Source organism: Lepidochelys olivacea, assembly GCF_965140295.1.
Source record: "Lepidochelys olivacea isolate rLepOli2 genome assembly, chromosome: 1".
Classification (NCBI taxonomy): domain Eukaryota; kingdom Metazoa; phylum Chordata; order Testudines; family Cheloniidae; genus Lepidochelys; species Lepidochelys olivacea.
In genome coordinates this window covers 188,653,648-188,679,107 of record NC_140411.1, presented here as the reverse complement: position 1 = coordinate 188,679,107, position 25,460 = coordinate 188,653,648, and the positions used below count along the sequence as shown (strand labels likewise).

The 25,460-nt window shown below is 45.0% G+C and overlaps 1 protein-coding gene and 1 long non-coding RNA gene across 2 annotated transcripts; both read right to left on the bottom strand.

Annotated features, from left to right (window-relative positions):
* Positions 1-1,433: 1,433 nt before the first annotated feature.
* Positions 1,434-25,460, bottom strand: MAEL (maelstrom spermatogenic transposon silencer). Its single transcript, XM_084646255.1, has 12 exons — positions 25,197-25,460; positions 22,734-22,820; positions 16,584-16,686; positions 14,855-15,010; positions 12,998-13,039; positions 11,821-11,948; positions 9,971-10,025; positions 9,698-9,839; positions 8,147-8,209; positions 6,379-6,511; positions 5,819-5,897; positions 1,434-3,828 (listed from the first exon to the last, which is right to left on the bottom strand). Exons 1-12 carry the CDS (start codon positions 25,326-25,328, stop codon positions 3,716-3,718), a joined length of 1,233 nt encoding a protein of 410 aa, XP_084502381.1. The 5' UTR covers positions 25,329-25,460; the 3' UTR covers positions 1,434-3,715.
* Positions 17,130-20,235, bottom strand: LOC311529990. The gene is made up of 2 exons (XR_014713891.1): positions 20,084-20,235; positions 17,130-18,208 (listed from the first exon to the last, which is right to left on the bottom strand). It is a non-coding gene; the product is annotated as an uncharacterized lncRNA (long non-coding RNA).

Genomic DNA, 25,460 nt, shown 5'->3' with positions numbered 1-25,460 from the left:
AACTGCAGCAGACTTTATATATACACAGAGAATATGAACCAATACCTCCTCCCACCCCACTGTCCTGCTGGTAATAGCTTATCTAAAGTGATCATCAGGTGGGCCATTTCCAGCACAAATCCAGGTTTTCTCACCCTCCACCCCCCCACACGAGAGTGAATTTGTGTGGGGGGTGGAGGGTGAGAAAACCTGGATTTGTGCTGGAAATGGCCCACCTGATGATCACTTTAGATAAGCTATTACCAGCAGGACAGTGGGGTGGGAGGAGGTATTGGTTCATATTCTCTGTGTATATATAAAGTCTGCTGCAGTTTCCACGATATGCATCTGATGAAGTGAGCTGTAGCTCACGAAAGCTTATGCTCTAATAAATTGGTTAGTCTCTAAGGTGCCACAAGTACTCCTTTTCTTTTTGTAAATTCTTTGATACAGCCTTAGCTTAAACGACGGTGATTTTTACCCATCAGTGTCACTAGACTGAGCCAAGTGACAACCCATATTAGCAGGAGGGCAATGAGTCAGGTCTGACTAAAGAAGTTAATTAAAGGTGGTTTTTGGAGGGGAGACACTTAGACAGTTTGTGTAGAGGCTGAACATCCACACGCCCACACAATATTAAGCATGTACTTTACACATGGTGAAGAACAACGTTTAAAGCAGTCAGGTTTTAGGACTCAAACTTTTCCTAGATGTTATATTCCCTTTGCCTTGTTCTTTATTTCCCCAATACATTTCCATGACAAGATGACTGAAAGTTCATAAAGACCTGCTGCTTCTTACAATTACAATAGTCTGTGCATTAGCAGACTATATATAATGGTGACCTTCAGCATAGTTTTTTTAAATAAAAAGCATACTGATTGTGGTTTAGTTGACACAACTACCTTCCCCCATCACATAAATGCAAGAGTCAAATTTGAAAAGCTGAAATTTCAAGCTAGAGGGAAGCAAGGAAATCAGAGCTCCAGATGTAATGGGACCATTCACTACATCCTCTCATCTATTAACAGGATCCTCCTTTACACAACACATGTACAGTAGTAAGGAAAGTGTACTATATCCATCTTAAGTGTAAAACACTGTTAAAGACATGCATTTTAATATTTGTATTACAGTAGCAGCTCATTTTGCTGGACACTACAATAAAACAGTCACTGTCTTGAGTTTACAGTCCACTACCTATGGTGTATACATGTATACTGTATAATTTGTATACTATTGTAACACAAAGATGCAGAGAAGCAGACTTGTGAGAATCTTAACTCTGAATTTTTGTTTTTTTTGTGCAGCCACATCTCAACTGTCACAGCATCTAGATGTCATGCCAATAAGCACATTAGTGTTACTCATTGCTTTAATTTGTGGGCTTGCTATAACAGATGCTATGAACCAAGAAAGTTTGTTTTTTTTTAAATAAAGAGAAATACACTGTCTTCTGCATGAGCAACAATCAAAACCAAAACACATCTTTATTGCAACTTTCAATTCTCAAAACAGCCAAACGATTATCAAAATTTTTGAGTGAATTGAGGGAGAAGGGGAGGAGCAGTGGTGTTCATAAGTATAATCTTAGCCTAAAGGCTTGTCTTCATTAAAAAACATCTGGACCAGCGTAACTACAATGTAATCACCACTTCAAGTTTTCTGAAGAGACACAAACCTTTAGCGTCACCTACTGATGACTGGTGTCTTGTTTCTTCTTCACAATGATCACATCAAATATTTCCAGATACTTCACTGCCAAAAACTCAGTTTCAAAGGCTTTCTGGTCTCCTACCTGGTGAAAGTTCACCACTAATACTGGAAACAGGGAGACTAGTCAAATGGAAGGGAGGCCTCTACGGAAGGAGTCATGGACTTTGGAATCATCCGAGGAAGCTTCACGGGCAAATAGGCTGGTCTGCCAGGTAGGCGGTATCAAGGCAGTTCAGGGATCTTGTGCATTGGAGGGATAGCCTCCATACAATTGAAGTTAATTTCCAGATGAAACAATACCTAGCCAGGCACTCATCCCGCACTTATCACCGTGGTATCTAAGCTCCTTATAAGGGTAAGCACATTAAAGATTTCTTAAGTGCCTGATGGAATGAGCTAACTCATCTGCATTTTGCTTCCTACTAGGGACGCAATCCATTTTGTAACATCACCATTAATTGCTATGGAATTAGCACATACTGGCAACTTCAGTTGGAGTAAACTGTGAAGCAGCTCAGATGAACTTAAAGGAAAAAAAAATAACTTGTTTATTTCCACAGGCAACTGCCTCAAAATGCAAGATTAAAAAAAATAATTTACAGAAGACAGACAACTTTTCAGGAAACTGCTAAGACACCTTCCCCCCCAGAGGTTTGGCATCCAATTCTCCAGCAAAATGTGATAAAGCATCCCAGTTTCCACATTTACTCTCATTCTTACAGGAAGTCCAAAATATTAATAGTTGGCAGTCACTCCAGCCTTGCTAGGAGTCTGAAATTGTGCCTGCAGACATGTACAACAGACTAATGGGTTTGGGATTCTTTTGAAAAGAGGGGTTATACTACATTGTTATGAACCTCAAGATTTGAGGAGCTGACGATACAGTTTGTAACACCAGTATTTGCCAGCACAGCTACACAGAAAAGCCAAGACCCCTGTCGCCCTGGCATATTGTCAATGCCCAACAGACCATGAACAGGACTCCTACCATATTTTCACAGTAACTATAAGACAAAAGGGAGATTTTCTACCACCAAGTATTTTAGTCTATTTACTTCCCCAACTCAACTATTCAATCCAACTCAACTATTCAATCCATCCCTCCACTCATGAAGAATTTAAGGCAGTACCCCTTTGAGACACTCCCACCCAGTCTTTCAGCACTAGAATGCCTCCCAGCCTCATGTTATTTTATGTGGCAGGGATCAGCAACCTTTGGCATGCGGCCTGCCAGGGCTACCCCTTGGTGGGCTGGTTTGGTTACCTGCCGCATCCACAGGTTCGGCCAATCGCAGCTCCCACTGGCCGCAGTTCGCCGTCCCAGGCCAATGGGGGCTGCGGGAAGCAGCGCGGGCCGAGGGACGTGCTGACCGCCACTTCCCGCAGCCCCCATTGGCCTGGAGCAGGGAACGGCGAAACCTGTGGACGTGGCAGGTAAACAAACTGACCCGACCTGCCAGGGGGCTTACCCTGGCAGGCCGCAGGCCAAAGGTTGCCGAGCCCTGTTATATGGCTATATGTGGAGACGACTGTCTGCCAACATCTAACAGAGGGGTGGAGGTCGGAAAGAAACCACGGAGAGAGGGAGATTAAAGAACTAAATCATTCAAACAACATGTTTAATGCTACATTAACCACCAGAAGAATGTTTAACATTCAGTTACTGACCATCACCCTCTCTTTCTTGCACTTCTCCTCCCATTACCTAACAAAAGAAAAGCCAAAAGACTGCATTTAGTCAAGAGAGCAAGAAGTTGCCAGTTCCCTTCAAAATAAGTAGTTCTATAGATAAAACCAGGATTTTCTTCTAATTGAAAGAAAAATTCCCTCCAGTCAATGGGTCTGTCATTATTCTAGGGGAACTGTTACACTGGGTCAAGGGAAGGGGAATGTATTTTAGGGTTTTGCATACAGGGTCAGACAAAGCAATGGCAATCTGGTGAAGTCCCAGACTACCATGGGAATAGGGAAGAGCAGGATGTGCAGTTCTCCTGGTAAGGTTAGGAGGCCGGGTGGGCTTTCAGTTGCTGGAGGACTTGGAAAGTCTGGAGACACTCTCCAGCAAGCGAGTGATTCCTCTTCCTCGCATGGTGCCTGTTCTATATGGCGACGTCACTCCAGAGGGATGTTCACCTATGAAATTAACCAGTACATTTTGAAGTCAATCAGCATTTAAAACATTCATAACTCAAGAGATCTGCTGTCCTATGTCCCCTTGCTTCAGCTGCAAACTAGTGGGGCTGCACCGTTTGATTGACCTAACCAAGAGGCAGAGTCTTGGACTTTGAAATGCTGTCCTCAATGTACACCAAGTTCATCATTGACGTCCCTCTGGAAAAAGCTCAGGACTTTTAGTTTATGGTTTTAGTGCAGGGGTTGGATTAGGCAGCTCAAAGAACTGGTATTTTTCCCTGTTTGCCATCCTGTGCTCCAGAATCTAAATTTTCGTTTAAAATCCCTCCCCACTCCAGCCGGGTCTACACAAAGGATTGAATCAAGTCTAGTCACTGTTTTGACTGCCCTTACTCAAATCCCTAATGGGTACTGGTCTATTCTAGTTTCAATCAGTGGTAAATTGCAACACAGCAAGTCCCAGTTTATCCCATCTACACTAGGGGTTTGCATCAATGCAGCCACATCACAGGCTGGAAACAGGGCAAATGAGGTACACAAAGCCTAATTCTCTAGCCTTTATGGATGTAAAGGAAACCAGCCTTAAAAGTGTGAACAGAGTGCCGAGACAGTGATGTCTGCTAGAGTTTGCAGATAGCTGACAGACCAGATCTGAGGGAGGAGTGAACGGCAGCTTTCATCCTGGGTGCAGACCCAAGCTGCAACATGCTATTGACAACTATCTTGCTGCTAACAGGATTCTTTAGGTTGGTATGGAAACTTAGTTTGATGGAAGCTTTTTGCCCTTTCACATTTTCTATGAGGTATTCAGATGTCTGAGCGTTTGTGTAAAGTTACAAGTTAAATGTAAATCTTCATCAGAGCAATCTTAAAATTGAGCATTTAAGGACAGAGAGCCTGGAAAGGCAAGAGTCAGGTTCTCCTAGCAATGTCAGTCCACCCACATTGCACACAGCTATTGAACTTGAAAAGCGGCAACTGGTCCACTGCCTGTTGCTCCAAGCAAACCACTGCCTTTAGTGGGGTTATACGGAGCTAGAGCAGAATTTGGCACAGTACATGCGGGTTAATACTGCCAAGAGTATTTATAAAAAGGAAAAGTTCTCAGTCGTTTTGCTTTTCTTTTACTGATTTAATAAAAATAACCAAAAAAGTTTAAAGAAATCCCTTCTTTGTGAGCTAAGTAAAGAGTGTTTGCTCCAACTCCACAATACTGCAACTTGAAATGTAGCAAGACTGTATATGAAGTAAAAAAGATTTTAAACAAAGACTATTTAAATTGTTTTTCTTGCAAACTCACAGCTACTAGCCCTCACTGAAGACTAGCCATGATCTGACATTTCAGATACCCTTGTGCAAATGTCATACTTTGTGGCTTAGGAAGAAGATCTGTTTCCCTTGCTCACTTAACTCAGAAGTACCTGAGCAGATGCATTTTCCATAAAATAAATGTTATCTTTGGGCTCTGACCAACTAAACAATGTTTTAGCCCCCAAAAGGCAGACTTTCAAGGAGTCCAGTTTATAATGGAAGTCACATTGCAACAAGTATTCATTGAGTTTGTATGTACTGTACTTTTTATACAACAGGATGTGTTGGGAAGACAACCCTACCCCAAATACCCACAGGAAGTCCTCTCTCAACCCTGGTGTATGCTGAGAGAAAGAAGAGCTGCAGGAAGCTGGAGGTAACAGCACACGAGGAGTGTTGAACACAATGAATTGGAGGAGTCCTTTTTGGCTCTGGGAATTCTTTCCAGTAAAACTGGCACTGGCTTATCTGGTTAAGGTCAGACATTAGGAGTTCAATCAAATCTACAACTGTATACATGAATGAGCTGAAGCTGTACCACCCAAGGGAGGTATTGTGACGATCTGGCCATTTACTGTATCCAGAGACGAGGTGGGCAGAGGACGACAGCGCCACAGTCATCTGATAAAGACCTTATTCTCATTCTTTCCTTTCGCAAATCTGAAAGTCTCAAACTCACCAGCAGAAGAGGCAGCACCTTGTTTCTGAACTGGAGAACTGAAGTATCGATTACAACCAGGATTCTGAGCCCTCAGCTTCTGTAGCAGAAAAAATTCAAACCCCCTTTTCAGAACAGACAAGTGTTCTCTTTCACATAGCATCCACCACACCTACTCACGATACCCAAGGGTGCTGGGTAAAGATTTAGGCAAGACAGAATATCTGGCTGCCTATTTGCATAGGATTTAAACAGGTTAATTCTCCCTGCCTCTTATTCTAGAAGAATCATTTGTGCCGGCATATTTTGGAGGACCTCATAGTCAGATCAGAGCTTTTGTAGCAAAGGGTTGGGACAAACTTCAGAAAGATGTCTAGTCAGCTAGTGGAGAACTTTCCTGGTTGGCTTTCCAAATATCCGTTGTGCATTATGAACAAGGATGTCACCGACTGTAAAAATGAATATAGCCAATCTGACACTGGAAGGTCAACTCCACTGCCCCAGGAAGAAACCAGGCCCCCTTCAGGAAAAGAGCAGTCATAGCAGCCTAAATAATTCAGCACAAATTCAAAGAAGATGACCTGGAAACGTCCAGCATCCAGTACCACCATCTTGGGATTTATGTTGTTGCTGGACTCATAGTCTTGCAGAGGTAGGTGAGCTGTTGTGAGTGAGACTCCATACACGCCTGCAAGAGTGTTACTGATGCAATAACTACATTGAGCAAAGGAAAAAAAAGAGTTCTGATAAGAATTCTGTACTGTATTTCTTATATACAAAGGCAGCATAGCCCCACCCCTCTTTACAGTGAAAGACATACAGAAGGAATAGCTGCTATCACCAATACTTTGAGGTGGGGGGGAGGGAAGGTAAGATATGAGGACTACATCCTATCATCCTTTCATCCAGAAAAAGGCCAATCTTCTTTAAAAATTATACATGAAGCTACAAGAATCACTGCCCCCATCACCCAGGATGAAACATGACTGTTTAACGGTGCACTGCATTATTAAATCAGTTTGAACAGGAAGACTGCTACTATATCCAATTGTTGGGGAGATAATGCAATTATTTAAATATTTAAAATTTAAATATTTGCCTAAATTACCCCTACTTTTACTTCCAAAAAGCACAGCGCCTTTCTATTTGGCCCTGCTTCCTCCCTGCGGAGAAATGTTTGGGTGGGGATGGGGAGGAAGAGGGTGCAAGTGGTGACACCAGGCGCTCTGTGCATCCAGGTCAGTTTCCCCATGTGAGCTGTGTAAGGGGTGGGCAGGAGAGCAGCTCCTGATGCCTCTCAGCACAGCCCAGGTGGGGAAACTGAGCTGGACACACAGGGCGCCTGGTGTTGCTACTTGCCCCCACCCCCAGCCTCCTAGGGGGCACGGAGGAACATCTGGGGTGGCGAACGGTGACGCGAGGGCCTTGGTGCTTCCCGGTCGGTATTCCCACCTGGGCTGCGCAAGGGGAAGGCAGGAGAGCAGATCTTGATGCCTCACAGCATAGCTCCAGCTTGGGGCCTTTTCAATTTTACTAGCCTATACAATAAGAGACTTGAACCAGAAACACAGGCATCTAGACATCGGAGCCACTTTCTAATCAGCGCCGCTAACATTGTAGCAAATGAACACAAGATCTGAGCTGCTTCCCAAGGGTCTGCGCAGTTACTGCATTGACTGTGTCAAGCCCAGGTGAGTGATAGAGTGAACAGGAAAAGTTAAATATGAGTGGAATGTGCTTAGGCAGATGGGCAAAGGGGACAGGCTTTACCAATGGATTTGTTTGATGTGTGCATTGCACATTTACGTATCTCTAAAACCAGGGAGACATAATTCATAGTTACATGAAAGTACTTATTTCTGTTTAGTCAAGAATTTGTTTTTATGTAAATGTTAATTTTTAAAGTGGCAGCTTGTAAATGTGGCAAATAATTAAGTCAAAACAAAACATTAAGGGTGATTAAATACTGAATGTAAACTGTATTTGCGATTTCAAATACACTAATTTAAGAACCACTAACAATTGATAAATCCAGAAGTTAGACCTATACCTATTAACAGTATTAAGCCCCTTGCCCCCCACAAATATAGAAGTCAAACTCCGTCTATGCAGGCACTGATACCATGGGGTAACATTATATTATGATCATGTTGCTAATATTCAGATTACAGAAAAGAATAAGAGACACTAACGAAGAAATACCTACAGAGATAAGGAAGCCATTAGAAAAAGACAACTTGGGAACAACTTTCCTCAGAGGAGAAGAGAAGCCAGATGCACAGGGCTAGAGAGTCCAGAAGCTAAGGATTGTCTGCAACATATCAGACATATCCCCTTCACAGTACTCACGCAGTTTTCTTGCAGGATGCTAAAGCGCAGAACAGGATATCATTCTCTTCATGCCACTTGCACCTAAGTGCAGATTGAAATTCTTCTGAGTTCATAATAGAAACAAAACTACACCCTTAATTTAGATGGATATAATTAATCTAGTTGGATTAGAAACCTGTTGGCTGATGCTAACCTCCCTTTCTCCTAGTCAGTGTAATTAAAATCAGACCTAGAAAACTCCTGGCACAGTCTTGGTGCCCAAAAGTAACATAGGTTAAATTTTAAAAAGGGACCATGTCACATAACTAAATGTAAACTTAGGGACCCAAGCTAACAGGTTGTAGTTTTATAAAACCTCATAGACATTTTCTCTTTCTTCTTAAAAAAGAAAAGAAGAGTGGAATTTAAGGAAAACCATCCACTTGAAGTCTTTTTAATTTTAAAGACTTAAAAGTAGTTTTTTGGTACTATACCTGTTTCTCTTTCCCGCCCCCGCCCCTTTTATTTTTTAAGGACAGTTTCTTTTTCCTGTTGGTGTGTGAATGACTCACACAAACAGGTGGAAATGACTATACAAAGGAAACAGTGACACTGACTATACAGAGTGCCATCAAAACTCTCAAAACCAGACAGATATTTCTCTCCTATAATCTTAGAGTTATAAAGTTTACAGTCTTAGTTGTTACCTATAACAATAGCACGTAAAATGTCAGAAGTAAATTAACAGTGTCACTTTAAACTTCCCCTGCAGCATCTGCAGCCCAGATGTTGCAGCACTGTGCTAGTGCATGAGAACCTGAAAGTGAAACTAAGGAGCCTATCTTTGCTGTCCATGATACACATTCAGAAAATGAACGTAAGGCAAGAAATATACTACAACTGAATCTTATTCAAATATAAGGTGTTTTGCTCAGATATATCCATGAAAACCCAGTGAAGTCAATGGATTTTCATGGATGAAACAAAAGAACCTGGCTCTGATTTCTAATCTAAGCACCTCTATTAAAACAAAAACTATTTTGACAGACAGAAATGGATGTACAGTCCAGCAGTATAATTCCGATAATTTTCCTGTATTTTAATTTATGGGGTACAAATAAAAACATCTGACTACTATAATTCAATGGATTATTAATGAAGCAAACATTCTTCCAAACCTTTTCTTAGTGCAATTTTAATGGATTTGTGAACTTCAAAGAAGCAAAGATATTCGTATTTTGAGATTCTCTCTTTCAAAGACAAGCACATGGAAGTATTCTCACCTCACCCCTTTCCACTCTCAAGTCAAACCCACAAGCCTCTGCTTCACAGCCTTCAAATCTATGCTTATACTTGAAAATTCAGAGACATACTGTCCAAGAGCGCATTTCCTTCAGCCACATCTGAGCTATGATCCAAGGAGGACCAGCCTTAATGATGAGACTAGAGTTTTCAGCTAACCTAACATTGAAGTAAGAAAGGTGTATGTGTGCAGGGCACTGAGGGACAGTTTAAAGCATCTGGCTAACAGATAGTTACCACTATAACATCTCCCTGTTCAGGAAATAAGGAAATAAGCCAATGCCATACCTAGTGTTACTGCAGTAATCCCACATGAAGACATCCAGCAGGTTGCGCACCCAGGTCTTGGAAGGCTCCTTTCCAAGTTTCCGCTGGTACAGTTCCACCACCAGGTTTTCCACACTGAGAAGCTCCAGCTGGTTCTCAGTGCCTGTTATTCAGAGAAGGCCGAGTCAAGAAGAGGAGAAGGAATGGCAGAAACTTTGACAAATATAGGTGGGACAGAGGAGACGCTGCCGAGATACTAAGACTCCTTGCAGTCTTAAAAAATTTACTTCTCACCTGCTTCCTTAGCCATCCATTTCAGACACCAGTTGACTCTGTACCAATCATCAGACTAGAGAGAAAAACGTTTCACTGTCACATGCTCCAGAACACAACTACAGGTATGGAGTGGAGTTTAGTTATTGCCCCCCGCCATTCCTAAACCATCTTCTCCAGCTACTTTAGTTCTTGGACAAAGCCACTGTCACTCTTCCTGAAAGTTTTCCCTGAGTCTCAAAAGAAGTCTCCGCCTGGGGGTGCAGGCTCTGGGGTGGGGCTCAGGATGAGAGGTTTGGGGTGCAGGAGGGGGCTCCGGGCAGGGGCCAAGGGGTTTAGAGTGTAGGAGGAGGCTCAGGGCTGGGACAGAGGGGTGGGGTGCTGGAGGAGGTTCAGGGTGCAGGCTCCAGGAGGGAGTTTGGGTGCGGGAGGGGGCTCAGGGCTGGGGATTAGGGTACAGAAGGGGGTGCGGGCTCTGGGAGGCAATTAGGGTGCGGGAGGGGGTTCCAATCTGGGGCTAGGGGTTCAGGCTGTGGGCTCCGACCGGGCAGCGCTTACCTCAGGTGGCTCCTGGTCGGTGGCGCAGTGGGTCTAAGGCAGGCTCCCTGCCTGCCCTGGCTTTACTCTGCTCCCAGAAGCAGCTGGCATGTCCAGCCCCTAGGTGGAGGCATGGCCAGGAGGCTTTGCACTGTGAATGCGGCCCGCCCCCGCAGCTCCCATTGGCCACAGTTCCCAGCCAATGGGAGCTGTGGAACCAGCGCTGGGGGGCAGCATGCAGAGCTTCCCTGATTGCCCCTGCGTCTAAGGGCTGCAGGGACATGCCAGCCGCTTCCGGGAGCTGCGCGGAGCTGACCGGACTTTTAATGGCCTTCCCCCCACAGCGGGCTGAGCTGGTGCTTGTGGCTCCACCCCCACAGGGGGCACTGAGGCTTGGGGCTTCCAGCCCGCGGCACAGAGACTTGCCGCAGGCTGGATTAAATTAAGCAGTGGGCCAAAGATTCCCCACCCATACTATAAAGCAGGGGTGGGCAAACTACGGCCCATAGGCCGGATCCGGCGCATCAGGGCTTTGGATCTGGCCTGCAGGATTGCCACCCCTGTGGCGCCGCGGACCCTGCACCGCTCCCGGAAGTGGCCGGCACCACATCCCTGCAGCCCCTCACCTGCAGGCACCGCCCCTTGCAGCTCCCATTGGCCAGGAACAGGGAACTGCAGCCAATGGGAGCTTCGGGGGAGGTACCCGCAGGCAAAGGCAGCACGCGCAGCCCTCTGCCCCCTACAGGGGCCACAGGGAAATGGTGCCGGCCACTTCCAGGAGAGGCACGGGGCTAGGGCAGGCAGGGAGCCTGCACCCCAACCCCCTGCCCTGAACCCCCTGCCACACCCCACATCCTTCCTGCACCCCCAACCCTGAGCCTCCTCCTGCACCCCACCCTCCTCCTGCACCCCACATCCCTCCTGTACCTCAGTCTCCTGCCCTGAGCTCCCAACCCCCTGCCCTGAGCCCCCGCCGCACCCCGCATCCCTCCTGCACCCCAACCCCCTGCCCCGAGTTCCCAACCCCCTGCTCTGAGCCCCCTCCCACACTCCGCACCCCTTTCTGCATGCCTGCCTTGAGCCCCCTCCCGCACGCTGCACCCCTCCTGCACTCCAACCCCTTTCCCTGAGCCCCTTCCTGCACACTACACCCCCTCCCACACTCCCTCCTGCACCAGTCCTACATTCATGGCCCTGCATGCAATTTCCCCATCCAGATGTGGCCCTCGGGCCAAAAAGCTTGCATACCCCTGCTATAAAGGCTTCTTTTGGCAACTACAATAGGACTGTGTGTTTTGAAGGGCTGCCCTAACTTGGACGGGGCTGGATTCTACCTTGCAGTACACAGGTGGCCATCTGCTGCAGTTTGGCTGAACAAACGCGTAAAGTTCACGTAACACAACAGGGTGACCAGCATTTGAGAGCTCAAAACCAGAGATGGGGATCTTGTGAGTGGCATCACCTAATAGAGGTTAATGAGGAGAGAGAAAAATGGGATATGAGCAGTCCATTTTTTAAAATTTTTTTAAATTTTTTAAAGAAACACACTGCTTTCTCCATTCCCAGTCCTACCTACCATCCACAGGTAAAATCTGCAAGATTCATGCACCCACCAGAACCTCACCTTTAACATGCACCTACTTATTTTCCCCAAAGATCTGGGATGATCTGAGGTGAGAGCCCTACGCTGCTTTAAAGAGAGAGTTACCCAAGTATTTTGATAAAGGGAGGCAGGAGCTGTGTCCGTTAGCAGTGTGTGTAGGAACAGGAAGTCCACTAACTGGAATCTATAAACACTGCTCAAATGGTAATATAAGGGAAAGGTAAAAACAATGCAGTAGAAGTTAAAATAGTACAGAGGGCCAACCGACAGGGTTGTAGGAATACTTTACTTGCTGAATGTCAATGCTGCATGGAGAAGTATTAGGTTTGTATTTCTAGAGGTTCCTCTTTAATAATGATACTTTATATTAGCATCTTTCAGTTTGGGGAAAAAACAAGGTTCCAGTGTATTTTTTTTATCCATTTATTTATTTTTTACAAACTATGCGCACACACACGGGGGAGATGCTTTACCCACCACCGAAAGACAGCCACCTCAGAGATGGAAACGACAGCTACGAAACATCATGCACTGAAGTTACACAGTCGTTTAGGACAGAAATACTGAAGCTAACTGGAATTCCGTGTGGGAGGGCAGTTCATAGCCAACAGAACATGATTACCCACAATGGACGTTTGGGTAAGACACCATCATTAATTAGAAGTGTCAGAGGTTCTTTAATGACTAGTTATTCACAAAGAAGAGTTTATGGTCTATGGAAGACACAGCATTAAGAAATCCCTCAGGCAGTTTGCTCTAGTGCCCATCTCTCTCTTGGACGCGAGATGCATAGTTCTTAGAGAAGCATCACTTCTCACAAGCAAGGCAAACGTTTAAAGGACTGGTGTACACAAGCCAATGAAACTTCCAAACCCTGTATCCCACCCCTTTCCTCCTCCAATACTCACTTGCTGCTTGACAATGAAACCGAAAGCCACGTGGCACCACTCCTGCAAGAGGGCAGAGAGAATACACATTATCAAGCAAGAAACAGATATACAAACTCTAAATAATGAACAATACCTCGTTGTGCTATAAGAGCAGCCATACTGGGTCAGACTAAAGGTTCATCTAGCCCAGTATCCTGTCTTCCGACAGTGACCAATGCCCCAGAGGGAATGAACAGAACAGGTAATCATCAAGTGATCCACCCCTTGCCACCCATTCCCAGCTTCAGGTAAACAGAGGCTAGGGACACATCCCTGCCCATCCTGGCTAATAGCCACTGATGGACTTATCTTCCATGAATATATCTAGTTCTTTTTTGAATCCTGTTATAGTCCTGGCCTTCACAACATCCTCTGGCAAGGAGTTCCACAGGTTCTCCGTGCGTTGTATGAAAAAATACTTCCTTTAGTTTGTTTTAAACCTGCTGCCTATTAATTTCATTTAGTGACCCCTAGTTCTTATGTTATGAGAAGGAGTAAATAACACTTCCTTATTTACTTTCTCCACACCAGTCATGATTTTATGGACCTCTATCAGATCCCCCCTTAGTCGTCTCTTTTCCAGGCGGAAAAGTCCCCGTTTTATTAATCTCTCCTCATATGGAAGACGTTCCATACCCCTAATCATTTTTGTTGCCCTTCCAATTCCAATATATGTTTTTTGAGATGGGCGACCACACCTGCATGTAGTATTCAAGATGTGGGCATACCATGGATTCATATAGAGGCAATATGATATTTTCTGCCTTATTACGGTATCTATCCCTCTCTTCATGATTCCCAACATTCTGTTCACTTTTTTGACTGCCGCTGCACATTGAGTGGATGTTTTCAGAGAACTATCCACAATGACTCCAAGATCTCTTTCTTGAGTGGTAACAGCTACTTTTGACCCCATCATTCTATATGTATAGTTGGGATTATGTTTTCCAATGTGCACTACTTTGCATTTATCAACACTGAATTTCATCTGCCATTTTGTTGCCTACTCACCCAGTTTTGCGACATCTTTTTGTAACTCTTTGCAGTCTGCTTGGGACTTACTTATCTTGAGTAGTTTTGTATCATCTGCAAATTTTGCCACCTCACTGTTTACCCCCTTTATTTATGGATATGTTGAATAAAACTGGTCCCAGTAGAGACCCCTGGGGGACACCACTATTTACCTCTCTCCATTCTGAAAACTGACAATTTATTCCTACCCTTTGTTTCCTATCTTTTAACCAGTTACCAATCCATGAGAGGACCTTCCCTCTTATCCCATAACAGGTTAACAGCTTAGTTAACAGCTTTATCTATCATCATGTGTCCTTGCATAACTGCCATGAATGTCCACTTATTTAAAACATTTTCTTAGCTATACTCATTTGCACAAACGCTGCACAATACACACATTTTACAACCTGCTGCATACCTCTGTGTTTTGGCCCCATCTAGGCAAATGCATTTTACTATTAAATCCAACATACACAAGCGTGCAGCCTCCCACCTACACAGTAGTTTTTCTTCCAGCTGATGGCCAGACAGCTTCGTAAAGGATTTTATTTCAACTACTTTCTCACAAGATTTCTTTTACCCTCCAAGTTCTCACTCAGTCTGGATGCCAAAGGCCACCTTTCTGAAGACTTTAGTAGAAGTCAGCTTTAACCACAGGCATTTATGCTGCTACTATCTACCTAAAATGCTCAACACCTGGAAACAGGACCGTGTCTTATGCTAGAAACTTGAACTGGGCTGGGAGAAGTGAGATTAGAAAGTCTTCATCCTTCCAAACAACTGAAATGATGAGTTTCCTCCCCTCCGTCCCTTAAGGCTCACCAGGATCTACAAAGCGGTGGTAGTCTGCTGTTATGCCATCCTGTAGTGAATATTTGACACAGCCAATCTCACAAGGGAGGAAGCGCTGCTCACAGGGAGAGGGCAGCTCTCCATGACTGTAAATGTTCAGGAAGTAGAAGATGTTCCCAAGCACAGCTGGAAGGAGAAATTTTCAGGGGTCACTAGAGGAGAGAACAAGCAAGTCTTTTTCCATCCAGTGAACATTATTATTTATACTGCAGCAGCACTTATCTGCCCCAATCGAAGATCAAGGTCCCACTATGTTAGGCCACACAACTGAGTAAAGACACAGGATAACAATTGGACGAAACATGTGGGAGGACAAGGTAACTGTTAAAAGAACACTTTTGCATAAATCAGGAGATTCTGCGGTCACAGTTCACCTCCAGGTTAATTCAGATGGTATTGTTTTGTAAATATCACAGCACAGGTTAACAAGAATGCCAGGGGCCCGGAATCCATCAACACCACCACTCATGCCTCCCTCCAATAAAGCTCTCCAACATTGTCTCTTTAAGTAGGGATGGGAAATGCCACCGATACCAGGAACTCTAAACAGCACATTAAGCTTCAACCAAATCCAGCAGGAGGCATACTGAACTAAGGATATAGTGCTTTTAAACTGTGGAGGGGCTGAAAAGAATCAAAGAGCCCTTAGAGAAAGCTCACCTCTAAAATAACAGAGCAATAATATGTGACTGGGTATGTATGATACAAACAAGAACGAATGTTCATAGACTTAGCATAGCAACAGGTCCACACTACTAAAATATTGACTTCAGTCAGTGAAAACTATACAGATAATTGTCACTGAAACAGATGAAGGGTATTCCTTCACCCCCAGCCTAGCCCATTCTCTCTTCAATAAGGTTTTACTTAGTGCTTGCACAAGTTTTATGTATCTTGGCTGGTGGCTTGACTGTTTATAGCATTTTGTAAGTGCTACTGTATATTATACTAGAGCTTCTTAGAGGCAGGGTGAAGTGCACTGTGGCAGTGCTCTGAGCGTTTCCTTTGCTGCTAGTCAGTGCCGATCTCAGTATCGGTTTTACACGGAAATGCAGATGGGAACAGATTGGCTTTTCAGGCTTCTATTTAATAAGACACCAGCCAGCCAATGTGCAAGTACAGCATTGGCTGACACAATAGCTTTCTCCCAGGCTAGGCTGTCCTGTTATCCAGTGTCTATACTGTTGTTCTGAGCTTCCACTCAGACATCTAAAAACTTCCTACCCTGTTATACTTGACATAAGCACACATGTAGCCAAAGTCTGGACTAGGCCTTGTATATCCCTAATGAAACGGAAGTTACAACAGAAATGCTTTCCTGCAACAGTTCACTTCGGTTTGTCTCCAACCATTTACAGACATTAAGAGCCTTATTCTGTCTTCAAATATGTACATGCAACTCCCATTAAGTTTAAAAGGAGGTACAGCCAGACGTTTGTGGGCAGAAACTGCCCCCTGACCACTATGAACTACATTTCTATTATGAAATCCTTTGTTACTGTAGGACAACTTATGAATAGTTATTTTAACTAAGTTAATTTTTGTCTGACATATTAAATATATTCAGATCTAAATTAAACATGAATTTCCCACTTTCCCCAGGTAAGGCCTGTAAGCCAGATGTAGCAATTCTGCTCCTTATGGAAGTCATCCAACACTACGAGATCCTTAGGATTAAGCTTCTTTAGGTTTACTCTACCCTGATCATTCTTCCAAGAAAGACTGGTGGCATCTGAAACAGAAGCGCTTCTCTGTATCTGCATGGGCAGTGGTGCAGGAACCGGAGAAATCTGATGGGGAGGCTGGAGAAAACAAAATAGAGTTAAGTACATAGTCTGCTCCTCCAGTCAGAGAAGGACCATAATATAGCTCCTTCTTTGCCCTCTATGAATGGATGGCAGCACTGCTCCTTCTAAACCCACCTGACCACAGTTTGCAGTATGGAGGCAGTTTACAGTACGCAGGCAGATTATGAGCAGGCATGTTTTCTCCTCTGACACAAAGGATATTAGTGGTGCCCACACCAATTTACCAACACACAGAAAGAACTATAACCAAGCCTCTGAATTAAAAAAAGAACATCCACAGAAGGGCATTTCATCCACGTTTAGATTTGTCACACAGAAGGAAGCTATCATCTCCCAAGCCTATAGACACATCCTAGGGGAAGGGATGAAAGTCTAACACAGTTTTCCATTTTTTCCCCCTAATTGAAAAGCCTGTAAAGAGCAGGCTAAAGACATAATTTCTTTCACATCAACTTTATTAGTCATTATTACACAATATTTCAGAAGTTAGAATTACAGGGTAAGCAGGGAAGTAATGCCAATTTATTGCTTTTCTGAAGGTATCATGCAGGATTCTCAATTTCGGGTCTTGTGTCTCCAGTACAAGTCATGAAAAGATTCTCATTACTCTTAGGGTTTTTTACCTTCTGATGCACCGCTAGGCTGGCCTCAGAGCTCTGGCCCCCAGAGCATGCTCTAATTTCAGGAACATCAGCGGCCACAGAACATTTAAACTAGCTCCCTTTAAAATGTGGAAGGAAGAGCTCCTCAAACTTCAATTATATGTAAGAGACCTACACACTTCTCCCTTACACCAATTTTCTTTTTTAAGAAAACAGTACAGAGGAACATGACAGGTTTCAGAGTAGCAGCCGTATTAGTCTGTGCCACAAGTGCTCCTTTTCTTTAGTACAGAGGAAGTCAACCTTCTCAGAACATGTAATCAACAATGTAGAAGTGAGTGCTCACTGTGTGAACAAAGGACACATTACATTATCAACTGAACCCCTCAAACTCTGAGGTGTACAAGCATGACAACATTGCTGGAGAAGCAGAATTACAAGGTAAGCAATTTTCCCTTCCTTAAAGATATTATTTAATGCACATTCCCAACACTGGAGAGGAGGTAAGTTCAAGGGATGTCCTGAAATAGTAAGTTTAACCATGAACATGACCAGAATGTATACCAGTGAAGAACTCCTCCAAAAATTGGTCAAATTCAGTAAAGACATCCCAAAAAAGAAATTATAAGCAATGGAATTGTTTGGATTCTCCTTACTTTAGGAAAGAGTTCAGTATGACTGAAGAGAGATCCCCCCCCAACCTCAGAGATAAGTGATTAGCAAAACAAAAAAAGTTCACCTAAGGGTTTCATTTTCCCCCAAGTAAAGTTGCCCAGGATCTTGAAAGTCAAGTATGCAGAGAAGGGCCTCGCTGGGATGGGGTTGCATGCGTGCGAAGGATGTAGGCAGGATGAAAGTGGAAGTTGGCTTCTTGGGCAGAAATGTTGTCAGAAGATTCTGTACCACCACTATAACTTTGTAAAACGTAATATAAAGGTAGATTAGTCATTAAAACCTGAAAGCATCCTAGGAGTAGAGATAGTACACTTCCTGGTGATGGTTATCACAAAACTTCTGTCTCCGAGTACTGAAAGGCTCAAAAGGAACTTTTCTTTAGCTTTCTCGGGATCATATTTGTTATGTGACACCAAAGATTTTTAACAGGGTGTGCCACTGGCAGGCCAGATGCCAGCTCTTATCCAGGCTGCAGGCATTAGATAAGAACTGACAATCTTGTAGCTGGAAACCAGACCAGGTCACCTGTAAGTTTTGCTCAAAATAGGTATTAGCCTTATAAGAATGTATTTAGCGTTTAAGACTCTGAAACACTTGTAAGTTGCTGCATGCATTAATCTCATTTGTAATGTCTGTATAACTTTAAAAACGTTTGCTCTGAACTTGCAAACTTGGGACTTGGCTACACGTACATTTTATAGCACTCTAACTTGCTGGCTCTAGGGTGTGAAAAATCATCCCCCAGAGCGCAGCAAGTCAGAGTGCTTTAAAGCGCTAGTGTAGCCAAGGGAGCCACGCTACCAACACTCGGAGCTAATCCCCTCGTGGAGGTGGATTATCAGGAGCACTGGGAGACCTCTCTCCCAGCGCTCCTGTGTGACCACACCTCGCACTTCAAAGCGCCGCTACATGAGTGCTCCCACAACAGCGCTTTGAAGTTTCCAGTGTAGCTATGCCCTCAATCCCGGGAATCACCCCCCACCCATTCAGAAGGACTATCAAAATCAAATGGGTCATCAAGGACCATCACAATTCAAAGGACTGGTTAATGGCTCTCTCACACCTGGGAAATGCTACCTGCAAGGAAGCTCCTCCTGTTGGCATGGAAGTTGAACGAAGGAAATAAAACAGTCACAGGAAAATTTTCCATTTCTCTCCTCGCTGTTTGAACTCTGACAGGGCCAGATGCTATAAGCTGAGGCAGAGATTCCCAGTGGTTACCCCTGAATCTGCCCTGAAAGACCCTTTGAATTGACAGATCACTAGAACTCTGTCACTCTTAGGATTTAAATGGTAACTCACTGGTGTGTTATTGCTTGCTTTAACCTGCAAATAACTCTCAGATTGCTTTTTCCTAGCTAACAAACCTATAGGCCATGTCTACACGAGTGAGCTTACGGCAGCACCACTGTAAGATCACTCGTTTAGCCACTCTATGCTGACGGGATAGAGCTCTCCCATCAACATAATTAAACCACCTCCAACGAGCTGTCCACACGGTGCTTCTGTTGGTGTAACTTATGTCACTCAGAGGGGTGTTTTTTTCAAAAGTGATAGTGTAGACATAACCTTAAACAATTCATTACAGGATTGGCTATAGCGGTTGTCTCTAGTGTAAGATCTAGGGTACCAATTCACCTGAGAGTGAATGACTGGTCTCTTGGGACTGGAAGCAACCTGAACGTGGAGTGATTCTTGGTATAAGTGACCATTTATCACTAACTGCAGTTTGTCTGAGTGGCAAGACAGGCTTGAGAGTCTGGGAGACTGTCTGTGACTCCATGGTAAGACTATTATAGTGATCCAGGAGTTCACATTTAATACTGGCTTGGTGACATCTAATTCTAGAACACACCACCAGTTTGGGGCATCTCCCCTGAGGTAGGCACACTCAGTCGTGAGCCACTCCAGACAGTGTGACCTAGGGGTTTCAAAATGTCAAGCCTCAAATGAATTTGATGAAAAAAGGCTGGAGAGACATTGTCGTGTCTTTGACAAGGTCACTTGTTCATGAAAAGCAGTTTAACGATGACTTAAGGAAGTATTCAGACAGCTCTTGTGCAGAGCAAGTAAAGGGGTTTATGGGCCCATAGGTAACACACACCAGATCTCACCCATTGGCAAAGAGAAGGCCACTGAGGACAAAGTGATTCAAGCCACCTGCTTTGAGACTTGCTTGCCTACAGATTTCCACCTTGACAGGAGCCGAGTTGTCAGAGAGAATGCACCGAGGTATGGCTGGATGTGCGCCAAGTGTGCTAGACTCAGCCTGTTGATATCAGTTTAGGCCACCTGCAAGAAAGCTGAAAACCAATCCTATGTAAGTTGGTAAGACGCTAACAGGATCTTCAAAAACTTTTATCTCCTGAATGATGCCAGGACCTCTGACTCCAAGAGTAGCCAGCATATAGACACAGACACGTCCATTCCCAGAGAACAAAGGTGTCCAACATTAACTGTCTTTTCTACTATGACCAGGAGACTTGAGAGTGGTAGTTCAAGTTAAAGAACTCTTCATCTCTAGAAGATGACACTGGGAGAGTTCTGATCTATTACACCATGATCCACAGACCAATTGTGTTGAGCTACGAAGATACGACTCAGTCTTCCTCATTCCCCTTCCTGACAGATAAGCTGTAACTAGAAATGTTTTGGAGGACAGATCCCATTCCCCCACCTGCAAGACCTCCCAACACAGGAAGCATGATCCAAGTCTCTTTACCTACTGAGATAACATGTTGTAAGAGTTTCTTCAAATCATGACCACCCTTTAGAGATATCAGGTCTCTTGCACTACTTAGTGTTTTCAGAATCACTAACGCATATCAGCGTTCTAGATAACTGCTGTTCCTAGGGAAAGACACATGTCCTAGTAAGAATTCAAGGGTACAGTCTGTACGGGGAGACTTTGGCAAACCAGTAAAGTGCCTGAAACCACTATGGCTTATTGCTAAAAGCAGCCAAGTCAGCAGGCTTAGCTTAACCAAGGCAGGAGGGGAAAGGACTTTTTGGGTGCCATAGAGAGGTCAGCTTGACACCACGTCCTTCCTGATAAGAACTGTGTTGAAGTTGCTGATATATGCATCTTAGAAGAGCAGGATGTGCCCCAGGAATGTCTATTGGGGCCTCAAGGGTGCAAACGGTGGAAAAACCCACACCTGGTTAATCGATAATCAGAAGGTACCTCCCACTTGACCACTGAAACTGCTTACTTAACACGTTTGCTTTAAGGAACATGTCATTCTATTACTAATGTATAAATAAGGGGGAAAAGTTTGAGGTAGTGGGACTCTTGAGGACTGGACTCTCCCTCTGGATGCATCTTGTGTTCCCCACTAGCAGATGGGCTGCCACTGTGCCACTCGAGAGCCACACTCAGCTTTGGTAATTACTAAGGGTTGGGGGTGTTTTACTAACCTGTTGCAGACGTGTGTATAAGTGCTTGAGACGAAGTAAAGTTTAGTTTTAAGTGAAAGCACTCATGTGTTGTCCTGTTTGTGCCAGCCATCTATCGGTTGGACGGCCGTGTCTCCCCGATTTATTTCCTGACACCACCTCGCAGAGAGTAAAAATTACCAAGAGCTTTGGGTTGAAAGAACCCCGGGTAACAAGTCCACCTCATAATTGGAACCCAGTTGTGAGTTACACCAGTAAATAAGATATTGTCCATAAAGTGAAACTGCATGGAACATAAAGCAGGGTTCTGCTTGGATTGTTTTTTGTTCTGACCCATTTAAGAGAAATTTTGTGCTACCAATTTAAACTGGAAACAGATAAGCTCTTTGAGGTATGGATCTTGTCTTCTTGCATACATATAAAGAACCACAATAAAAATATACTACTTGGCAGAGCTAAGAAGAAAATCATTATGTCCTGAAATGGACAATAGTCAATAAACTATATACAGAAGTTGCACTAGTGTAAGGCTATGGCTATGCTTGCAGATGTAGAGTGCTGGGAGTTAAACCAGCCCTCAGAGACAGCAGCAGGAAAGCGCTGTCATGTGTTCACACCGTCAGCTGCAAGCGCAGTGGCATGGCCACATTAGCAGCTCTTGCAACACCACAGAGAGCAGTGCATTGTGGCAGCTATCCCAGTGTGCAAGTGGCTGCAGCGTGCTTTTCAAATGGGAGGGAAGGGGGTGGAGTGCAACAGGGACTGTGTTGAGTGTATGCAGGGGGAGAGACAATGGGTTTTGGGGGGCAGAGAGTGTGTCAGCGTGCTGTCTTGCAAGTTCAGACAGCGGCAGGGGGAAACTCCGACATCAGCCCCCACCCCTCTCTCTCACACACACATGCAAGCGCCTGACTGTGCAGCAGCAGCAGCATTCCACAGTAATGGTTTGCTTTGTCCCAGGACAGATAAGCAGCCGGCTGTCAGAAACGAAGCTTTGAAAGTTATGCTTCAACCCCAAATCCAGAGTAAGGCAGACTCTGGAGGAAAAGTCCACAGTGTGGCAGAATACTGAACTGCAGGCTCTCTCCTCCATTTAAGAGTAGTTGTAGGGTGATGGTAAACTATAGGTTTACATTGTTGGTAAATTCAAGACATTTCTGGACTACCAAGGAAGATACAATTACAAACTAATATTATAGCCATGCATATTTCTACACTAACAAAGGAAAAGGGGCAGAAGATAGGCTTCTTGTAAGTTTTTAGGGTGGCCCTGTGTGCCACAATTTTTGACCAACCCCTGCAACTGTGTTACTCCTCTTATTCAGCCCACTCCAAATTCCAGGTTTCTTCTTCTACCTTCCCATTTACCTGTTTCACTGATGCCTGGGTGGAGTTCTCTGCTCTCCATTTACGAGCCATCTCTGCATATTTCTCCTTTTCATCCTGAGTCAACAACTGTGAATAAAATTGTTATATAAGTTATTTTCTGACCATTTCCTTCTAAGAAGACAAACTTGCTCCAGAATCCAGAAAGTTCTAGGAGAATAAGTAGTCTTCGACTTAGAGTAGGTGAGATAAAGCAGCTATGGAGCTGGATTGAGCCAGTACTGGCTGATACACCATTAGGGCCAGATGGCAAGTGAATTTCTTAGTAGAAAGAGATTGTTTTTTTTTTTTTTTAATATTAAAGTGGGCACCGGGGGAGAGATTATGCACTATTAATAAAGCTGCAAGACTAAGGGCCAAAATCAGGTTAATGAACATTTTAACACACTGATCTTGTGCTACTAGCCACACCCTAGCACAGAGGTTCTCAAATTGGGGGGGGGAGGGGGCAGGAGGAACAGAACGTATTCGAAGGCGGGGGCTGAGAAGCCGCTCTGCCTTCAGAATTGGGCAGCTGGAAAGGCCAGGCACTCAGCTCTGACGGCAGCACCATCGCCAGCAGCAGCAGAGGAGTAAGGGTGGCATCCACTCTGACTTCAGAGCTGGGCAGCAGTATATGTACCAGTGTGGTGGGAGCAGAGGCCTAAACAACTACAGACACAAAAAAGGGGGGCCCGGTCAAATAAGTTTGAGTATTTATGCCTGAGCATAAATAAAAGAATTTTAGTAATCTAATTCACTCTTTTACTAATGCCATTTGTTAACATTTTGCCTTTTCTTCAACTTGGGCTATGAAACCAGACTGGTCGGTTTCACTTACTAGCTTTTAGGTATTGGCAAAATGTTTTGTTCCCATAGATCAAATCCAGCAAACACTGACATACATGCTTAAAATTAAGGATCAAGATTTTAATCTATTTTTAAAAATGCAAAATTACATTTCTATATTCAGACTTGTTTTTGTTCCCCTTTAAAGAATGGCATATTTGTCCCAAATTTTAGATTTAGTAATAAGCATTTTTAAACTTTTGTTTAAAGTGTCCTTTTAAAAAAATTCTAAGTGAAATAATTTTTCATTATCCTGTACTATTTATAATTTAGAAACTTCAATATTGAAAACCTAGAAGCAAGACAAACCTCACTGATTCACCAATAACATGGAAAAAATTAAAACAGTATAAATAGTGAAGAGAATTGGATTTTAAATCCCTTTAATAGTTAAAGATGTTTCTACTTAACATATCAAAGAACTGTCTACTATTTACATCTTAATAGTGTCACATCCACATTGGACAGCTCAAACCCAGTTACCCACTCCCCGCAAGAGAGTCCCTTTAAAACTGAGTAAAGTCAGGAAACATGCAACTCGGATTAGACATAACAAACACCATGAACAGAAAAGAGAAAAAGCATTTCCTCCTGCCTTTCTCTAGCTAAAGAGGAAGACATTTCATCCCAGAGAGGATCTCTATGCAGCATGGAAAAGTGATGGAGTGTTTGTGTGGAGGTATAGAGGAGTGTGTGCCTGGGGCGGGAAGGGGGAGGAGAGAGGAAGGACTTGTAGATGGGGTGCATGCCCAGGGGTAGGTGTTGGGAGAAGGTAATGGGGGAATACACATCTGGGGCAGGGTGTGTGTGTTTGTTGGTGGGGAGGATACACGTCCAGGATTGGAGGATGCGTGTGTTGGGGGAGTATGAACACCCAGGGTTGGGTGTGTGTGTATGGGGGGGGGGGAATGTACGCCAAGAGTTGGATGAGTGTGTATGGGGGGAATACACGCCCAGGGTTGGGGGGAACGTGTGTATGGTAGTGATGCACGCCCAGCATTGGGTGTCTGTGAGTGTGTGTATGGGGGTGATGCACATCCATGGTTGGGGGTATGTGTGTATATGGGGGGGATGCACACCCAGGGTTGGAGTGTGTAGGGGGGGGATACACACCCAAGATTGGAGGAGGGCGTACAGAGGGGATGCGTGCCCGGAATTGAGGGTACGTGTGTGTATGGGGGTGACGCACAGCTGGGGTTGGAGAGGAGGAATGTATGCCCAGAGTTGGGGGAGGGGGGTGTATGAAGGGATGCATGCCCAGAATTGGGGGGGTATAGGGGGATGTATGCCTGAGGTTGGAGGGAGTGTGCTTGGGGGGCAGGGAAGAGATGCATACCTGGGGCTGGGACAGGGTGCTGGGGGGGATGCACACCCGGGATTGGAGGGTGTGGGTTGGGGGGGGCAGAGGAGAGCGTGCACACCTGGGGTTGGACGGTGGGTGGTGGTGATGGGGACAGACGCACGCCCGGGGTGGGGTGGGGGGGGGGGATGCACATGAGAGTATGCGGGGAGTCCAGCCCTGGCCGCTCCTCCCGCGGGGGGTCCCGCCGGTCCGGCCCGGCCCGCGGGGTTAGCCGGGTTGCAGCCCACGCGCGGCCCTGCCCAGGCCCCGCTCACCGCCCAGTCGCGCGAGCAGAGCGGGATGGCGTCGGGCACGCGGGCCACCGGCAGGCCGCGCCGCTGTAGCTCGGGCAGCTTCTCGCGCACGAAGAAGTAATAGGCGTTGCGCGCGCCCTTGCGGTTCGGCATGGCGGGGGGGGGGGGGGGGGAGGAGGAGGAGGCGAGCCCGCCAACGAGGCCTCTGAGCTCGGGCCGGACGCCGCTGCTTCACCGCCCGCGCGTCAGCGGCCTCCCCGAATCCTCTCCCTCTCAGCCCCGCCC